At 53.0% G+C, this 8,299-nt stretch overlaps 1 protein-coding gene across 1 annotated transcript; it reads left to right on the forward strand.

The window, feature by feature from the left end:
• Positions 1-3,487: 3,487 nt before the first annotated feature.
• EGR4 (early growth response 4) lies at positions 3,488-5,792 on the forward strand. Its single transcript, XM_036752855.1, has 2 exons — positions 3,488-3,611; positions 4,363-5,792. Exons 1-2 carry the CDS (start codon positions 3,488-3,490, stop codon positions 5,724-5,726), a joined length of 1,488 nt encoding a protein of 495 aa, XP_036608750.1. The 3' UTR covers positions 5,727-5,792.
• The last annotated feature ends 2,507 nt before the right edge of the window (positions 5,793-8,299 follow it).

Consider the following 8,299-nt stretch of genomic DNA (forward strand, 5'->3'; position numbering starts at 1 on the left):
TTCCCTCCCCTCCCATTTTCCTTGACCCTGGAGAAAATCCCAGACAGTTGTTCTCTGCCCTACCTTAGCTCTCTACCATTATTATTACTCTGACTACGAAAATCATCCCAAATGTCAACCTCCTCTCCCCCCAGACAAATTCTGCCTTGCAACTCTTGCTGTGATGGCATCAAATTAACCTTCAATTTTTAAAAAGAGAACAGTGTGGAGGTGTATTCAGGGGCTGGGGTAGCAGCCCATTGAGGGTACTTCCTGGACAGAATAAAATGTTTAATTCCACTTTTTTTGTTTGTTCAGGCAAAATTTGCCACTACTACCACCACTGCTGTCACCTGAGTTCTAGACTGGAACTTGGTATTACCTTTGCCTTTGCCCTGATGCCCATCATAGGGCTGAGAAAAGTCTCCTTGTGCTGTCCTGACCCTCCTGAAACTTTGCCATGGACTCTAGAGGAAATCCACAGAAGCCACCTTCAATTGTCTTTGAGGATAGGAATGGATTGTCTTCTAGAGAGCAATAGGACAGGATTTGGAAATCTCTCAACTTACTTGATTCCTATCAGACCATCCCCTTCCCTAGCACAGGCCAGGTCTCTGCAGCAGTGGGTGAGGGAGTGAAGGGAAGATGCATCCAACAGCTAGCCTATCTCTTTCTATTTTATCAAGATGCTCCTCAAAGAAGAGCAGCAGCCCAGTGTCTGTCTGTCTTCCTTCCTAGTACCTGTGACCTGGGCATGGCTGAGGAGTCCAGAGTTTAAACTACTTTGACCCTCCTGAGGCTCCAGCCTGGACCCTAGAAGTCAGCAGTGACAGCCTGGAGGCCCTGCAGTCACAGCACTTTGATTTGCCCTAGGAGTGGGGGAGACGGATCTGGCCTAGACAGATCTGGCACCTGCTGGATCACAGATTCCACCTCCTTTGCTTTAAGTAACTTAAGCAAGCATGTGTGTGTGTGTGTGTGTGTGTGTGTGTGTGTGTGCACATGCACTTGAGCTCACACGTGAAAATGGTGAGAGTTCTCAGTATGCATAGCCGTGTGAGTGAATGGAATGATTGAGCTGAGTGTGTGCCAGGAGGGAGTGGATGAATGTGTATTGAAGTAAATAGATGGATAAAGAGTAGGTAGCCCAGAGGAAGGACTGGCCAGGTGGAACAAGCCTCTCTGGCTTGGGTGCCCCTATGAGAGGGGGAGCCTGGCTGCTGTCCCCTACCTCAGGCTCTAGGAATGCCTGTCTGCCCATGGAGGAAAGGAACAAAAGCTTGGACACTCGCTCCTGGCCTTGGCCCTGACTCCTCTTCCCCATGGGCTTTAGAGTCTGACTCCTGGACACTGGTCCATTGTCTCATTCAATCCTCACAATAAGCTTGGGAGGTAGGTGCTATTATTATCCCCATTTTACAGTTAAGGAAACTGAGGCAAACAAAGATGAAATAACTTGCCCAGGGTCACACAGCTTCTAAGTGTGTGATTTGAACTCAGGTCTTCCTGACTCCAGGTCCAGTGCTCTGTCCTCACAATACACACCTCACTTAATACATGCTTGTTGACTACTACTATCTTCATTTTGAGTCCACGTGTACTTTTCTATATGTTCTTGTCTTCTCCATTAGAATGTAAGGACTTATTCACCGATGTTGAATATGAAAGTTGTAGAGACCTACTCTGTGCACAGGCTTTGGGAACACAAAATTCATTTCCACTCAAGAAGGATGCATTAAATGCCCACTGTGTGCCAGATGAAAGGCAATGTTGTAGAGTGGATATGAAATAAGAAAACCCGGATGCCCTATGCAGTTGAAGTCACAGGTTCAGATGGGGAAAAAATATAGCAGCCGTTGGAGCATTGGTGCTTTGGGTACCAGATGAAAAAGAAAATGGGCCCTGGCTTCAATGGGTTCACATCTTAGGGTGAGACAGCATATTCACAAATAATTAGATACAAATATTTGCAATGTACTTGGGGAAGGGTGCAGAGCACTGATAGCTATAGACATCAGGGGAGGAGTGGTCCAACATCTGGTCCTCTCCCTCTCTACCCAGCCAGCCTCTACCAGTGGGTCTGGCCCTCATCACTTCTTACCTAAATTGTTGCAATAAGTTCCTACTTGGTCTCCCTGACTCAGTTGTCTCCTCTGTCCAATCCATCCTTTACTTACATCTATTTCATTTTAGTCTCTGTTTTTCAAGTGCCTAGCACATAATAGGTACTAACCAATGCTCATCAACAGAATCCATTGTGCAGAGGCTAGGCTCAGGGCACTTCAGAGCGCTAATGGGACAAGACGATCCTGCACCTGGGCAGGAAGAAACCTTGGCATTCCCATCTGGAGTGACAGGAATAGGAGCCACGGCAGAAGGGAGAAGTGTAAGGGGTCCGAGGGGGAGAGACAGATGGCTGCAGGTCAAAATCCAACCTCTTCTCACCCACCCAGGCTGACGTCAGCTCTCCAGCTTTCCAGGATAGGCAAGAGAGAGGTTCCCCTTTCAGGGCTGCATTCCCTCTTTCTCCCCCACCCATTCAGGCAACAAAGTCTATGAAACTCCCAACTTTTAACAAGTGATGATCATTTCCTCCTGGAACTTCCTGGACCATATCCCAGTGGAGGGGGCGGGGAAGAGAGGGCGGGGTGAGAATTATAAAAAGACGAAATATTTTTAAAATCCAAAAGCCAAGAGGCAGAACACCACATTGGGGTGTGAACAAACGTGAATACACACTCTCAGGGCCACAAATGCAAAGCGATACACTCCAACATAGAGAGAAAACCCAGCTCCACAGAGGGGATGGCTGGGGGAGCCATCAAGGTGGCACACACGCAGAGATGCGCACACAGGTGCACACTCAGGGAAACACGTATTTATGGTTTCCTGTGCGAAATCATAGATTCACCTAGGCAGACTCATCACTCCCTCTTATCTCTCTCTCATCCCCCCTCCCCAAAAAGCTCAAATGTAAAGGTTTGCAAGTACAGGGAGGGAGGGAGGGGGAGGGAGAGAGAGAGAGAGAGAGAGAGAGAGAGAGAGAGGGAGTCAGCTCTGGGCGGGCTACGTCACCCAGCGAGCTTTCCTTATCGGGACTCCCTGGCCCACATCCTGTGTCCATATTTGGGCATTTACGTCACAGCGACCGGGCCGGGGACTCCAGAAATGGAAGCGGCCCCGGGAGGCGGAAGACCCGCGCCAGCCCAGCAGCCAGTATATAAGTCGGGGCTGAGGGCTGGGGGAGCGGAGCTGCACCTTACTAAACGCGAGGAGCCGGAGCCCGGACCCCTAGCAGCCGCTCCAAGGGGGAATCCCCAGAGCCCCCAAGCCCTACAGCCTAGCAGATCTCGATTCCCCGAAGCCCAAGGCTGGGAGGCAGGATCCCTCCAGCTGGAGAGTACCTGTAGGGAACCCGGATCGTCATTCCACTACCTCCCAGAGGCAGGGTCCCTAGGGCCCCTTCTGTGCGCTTCCCCATCCTTGAAGCCAGGGCCCCCATTCCGCCATGCTGAACATGAGCGAATTCTGCCCAGAAGCGCTTTTCGCCAAGTACCCCGAAGGATGCGTTGAGACCAACCCGGAGACTTTGAGACCAGGGAGAGACCCCTCCCTCGCTGGCTTCTCGGGAGGTAAGGAGATTCCCCTAAACACAGTCACACAAGCTAAAGAGAGAAAAGAAGCCCCTCTTTTCTCAGTATGGGGCAGTGTGGGGGAGAGCCAGGTTCTGCAGGTGGCGGTAGCGCGGATGGATGGATGGATGGATGGATGGATGGATGGATGGATGGATGGATGTGCGTATGCGTTGGCAAGCAGGAAACTGAAACATTGCTATGCACAGTGGTGCGGGAAAGCGGGGGAGGGAAGGTTGAGGCCAGTGGGGGTGGGAGCTGAGGATGGTCCCTCTCCCCCCAAGTCCCCAGATCAGCAATGCTGCCATCTCAGCGTGAGCCCTTGCGCTTATCAGGGTCCATCTGCGTGGGCATGTGTGTTCCTCCGTGTGCATGTGAGAAATGATGTGTGTGTGTGTGTGTGTGTGTGTGTGTGTGGTCATCGTGTGTGTGCACTTCTGTCCGTGCCCCAGTGGCTCGCTCCCACCCAGCTATAGAGCTGCAAACATGCCTTGGGTCTGCGAGCTTTCGTGTGACTGCCTGGGGGCCCAAGCCTGGTGCAGATATTTGTGCAAGGGGCGGGGGGTGGGGTGGGGTGGAGGAGTGAAGCCTTGTGCACCAGTGTTCGCGAGGGCAACGCAGAGCAGCCTGAAGTTGTTAAGTCAGAGTCTGGTCTCCTGAGTTTAGGCATGTGCGGAGTCGCTGACCCCCTCCCCTCCCCATTCCCATCTACCCTCTAACGCCCTCGGTCTCCCCTGTTCTCTCCCTGCAGGTGACTTCCTGAGCTCTGCGCTGAGTGGCGCTTGTGACACCTCCGATTACTTCTTTCTGGAGGGTCCCTCTCCCTCACCCCAGCCCGGCCTCAGTTATACTGGCAGCTTCTTCATCCAGGCCATTCCTGAGCACCCACACGACCAGGAAGCCCTGTTCAACCTCATGTCGGGGATCCTTGGCCTGGCTCCTTTCCCTGGGGCGGACGGGGCGGTCCCTCGGGCTCCGCTGGACGCCCTGTATGCTACTAGCCCGGACCCCTCACTGGCTGGGCCCTTGGACCTCTTCCCGACTGACCTGGGCTCCACCACCCCCTTTCCGGAGACGCCGTGGGAGACTTCGCCGACTGCGGGCACCTCGCCACAGTGCCTCTATGAGCCCCAGCCGTCCCCACCAGACGTCAAGCCGGGCCTCCGAGCCCCTCCAGTCTCGCCTGCCCTAGACGCGGCTCCGGCCTTCAAAGCCCCCTATGGACCTTGGGACCTCCTGTCCGCAGGCGCTCCAAGCTATCTGCCCCAGGGAGGCTACCAGCCTAGTCCCGAGGCTGGCTTCCCCCCGCTGGGCTCCAAGATCGAAGATCTGCTGCAAATCAGCTGTCCCGCGGATCTGCCAGGCCCGGCCAACAGAATCTACGGTGGCACCTACGATGCCTTCTCCCTGTCCAGTTCCAGTCAGTTGCCCTCGGGCGACTTTGGGGAAGGGAGTGAGGGCCTCCAGCCAGGGCTCAGCCTGAGCTCCCCGGGGGAGGGCGGCGGCGGTGGGGACCTCCTAGCCCGGGCCCAACCTTCTCCACTCAGCCTCACCCTCCCAGGTCCAGCCTCAGACTTCTCGGTAGTGCCACCAACTACAACTGATTTCCCTGGGGCTGCGCAACTCCCACCACCGACGGCAACCCAGCAGCAATCTCAGCCACCGCAGGCTCCGCAGCAGCCGCAGCCTCCGCAGCCGTCGCAGCCGGCACAGGCTGAGCCTAGGCGTAAAGGGCGGCGGGGCGGCAAGTGCAGTCCTCGCTGTTTCTGCCCTCGGCCCCACGCCAAGGCCTTCGCCTGCCCGGTGGAGAGCTGCGTCCGCAGCTTCGCCCGCTCAGACGAGCTCAACCGCCACCTGCGTATCCACACTGGCCACAAGCCTTTCCAGTGCCGGATTTGCCTGCGCAACTTCAGCCGCAGTGACCACCTCACCACGCACGTGCGCACCCACACCGGTGAGAAGCCCTTCGCCTGCGACGTGTGCGGCCGTCGCTTCGCGCGCAGCGACGAGAAGAAACGTCACGGCAAAGTGCATCTGAAGCAGAAGGCCCGGGCAGAGGAGAGACTCAAGGGGCTGGGCTTTTACGCGCTGGGTCTCTCCTTCGCAGCCCTCTAGGCTCTTGCTCAGTTCGCCCTGCAGCGTACTGGATGACGACGGCGGCCCTGCGCCATGAGCAGAGATAGCCTACTGTTGGCACTGATGGCAGGGGGCCAAACCCTCGAATAGCTTCGTCCTCGCCCAACCTTTGAGCAGAGGACCAGAACTCCAAGGTCCTCCAATCCCATTCCTCTAAAAGGTCCCGCCAATTCCTCTCCCCACCCCATCCCCTTTCCCTACTGCCACTCCGGACCAACGCCAGAGGGCGATCTTAATTTTGCTCGGCTTTGTCCGAGGGTCGCCGCAAGTTGGTTTTAGTGAGTGTGCCCGGCCAAGCACGGATGGTTGGCTGTTCAGCACCACTGCCCGAGGACAGCTCCTTCGGAGCTCCTGGCCCAGGGAGCCCTATCTCTCCTACCAGGCACTTTCTTTTCACAGACTCAGGACACAGACGATTGTCTTTTCTACTCTGGGCCCCGACTCTCCTCACCGCTCCCCACCCAGACGCGGGGGAGCTGGCGGAGGTATAACCCTCGATCTAGCCCACCTGATGGGGTAGGGAGAGTGTTTCTTTGTACAGATCTGTCTGAGCAACCCTCGGGTACAGCGTTCGGTTTTCTGGCTATTATTTATTTATCGATTTTGTAAAGCAGATGCTGCTCTCAGGCAGGTGATAAAGCTGTGTTTATTTTTGCAATTAAAGCGTTTGTGCAAAAAAAAAAAATGTCCAGTTGCGGGCTTTCTTCAGTTTGCTGCAACCTGCCGTCCTCCCCCGCCCCCCACTCAGTACTATGAGACCTCTGGTCAGTCTCTGCTCACTAGAGTGGAACCTTTAGTCTCATAGGGAGACTACCTGAGAGCTCCTTCCCTCAAGGAGAACCTGGTCTGAAGAGAAGAGACTCAGCCTTTGCCCTCAGGGAGCTGGTTTGATAGGGGTCATGAGGAGGGGCTTGGCTCTTCAGACACTCATCTGGTGGGGACGGTGGGACACACACAGAGAAAGAGAATCGGGTGCATACCATAGCAGCTCACTGGACTGTTGTAAGGACCAAAGGAAATGTGTATGTAATAACGATTTACCAGTTATTATTATGTACCCTACATGGACCAGCCTGTTGGGAAATGGGCAGCGTCTGCTGCTCCTGGGGGAATTAGATCCCAGATATTTGCCCTTCTCCACACATCAGAATGGCATGAATGGAACAATATGGCCTAGAGGCCAGACTGCTGGCTTTGGAGGCAGGACTGATGTTGAAATCTCACCCAGGAATTAGCTGTGTGACTCTAGACAAATCACTTCATTTCTCTGAGCCTCCATTTCCCTATCAACAATATGACAATAGTAATAGCGTCTACTCACAGAGCTGGGGTGAAGATTAAATGAGATTTTACGTTGTACATAAAGCAAAGCAACTTGCAAACCTTAGCACGCACTATAAATTGTCAGCCATCATTATCGTTATGCAATATCAATCCAGTCAGAGTGGCAGAAGAGAGGAGTGCTTTGGGAGAGATGAGAGCATGACATCATGGGGCAGAGTTAGCCTGGGAAGGTTTCCAAAAGGAGGTGAGTGGCGGAGTTGAGTTTGGAAGGAATCCAAAGACTAGATTTGGCAGCAGAGAAGCAAGGAAAGCTGGTTTGCAAAACCGTGCCAGGCTAACTGGACACGATGATGATAACACCCATGAAATGTAGTCTCTAACACAGCCTTACTGCGTATGTCGAAGCCTCCCAGGGCCTTGAAATGATGCAAACTAAATCCCTCATTCTACAGATAATGAAATGCCCACATCTCTATTACACATAATAATGATGACAACAAGAACCCATTTAGGTAGCACCTGCCCAGGGTGGGGAACCTGCAGCCTTGAGGCACATGTGACCCTCTTGGTCCTCAAGTGTGGCCCTTTGAATCCAAACTTCACAGAACAAATCCCCTCAATAAAAGGATTTGTTCTATAAAACTTGGACTAAGTCAAAAGGATGCACCCAAGGACCTAGAAGTAACTAGTGACTAGACCCAGCTGCTGTTATGGTTGTCATTATAAGTTTGCCCTCTGTAAAAATTAAGGGATTGGATTATGACTTCAAAAGTCTCTTCCATTCCAACATTTTGTGAGACAGATGAGATCCTGGCCACTAGGAAAGGTGGGCCATAGAAATGAGGCACAAGTTTGGGTTATGCTTTGGATCTCACCTTCAAAGAGTTCCCTTAATAACAGTTTAACCAGCTGCTTTTCTTCTAGGTTTACATTCATCAGCCTTGATGGGATAGCACAGTTGCTTAACATGGGGGGAGGGGGAGAACTATTCCCCACGAATAGGAAGGGCCCCCCTTCCCAGCTCTGCTTCCTTATTACACCACCTCCATAAGCTCAGGAGTTCTTGCTATTTGCCTCTCCATTCTGGTGCCAAACCTAAAACACACACGCACATGCACACGCACACATCACATACTTTCCCCAACAGCCACTAATGGAAATGAATAGTTTACATTTATGTAATACTGAAAGGTGCTTTCCTCACAACAATCCTGTGAAGAAGGGAGTGTGAATATTATTCTCATTTCACAGCTGAAGCTATTGAAGCA

Source organism: Trichosurus vulpecula, chromosome 3 (genome assembly GCF_011100635.1).
Source record: "Trichosurus vulpecula isolate mTriVul1 chromosome 3, mTriVul1.pri, whole genome shotgun sequence".
NCBI lineage: Eukaryota > Metazoa > Chordata > Mammalia > Diprotodontia > Phalangeridae > Trichosurus > Trichosurus vulpecula.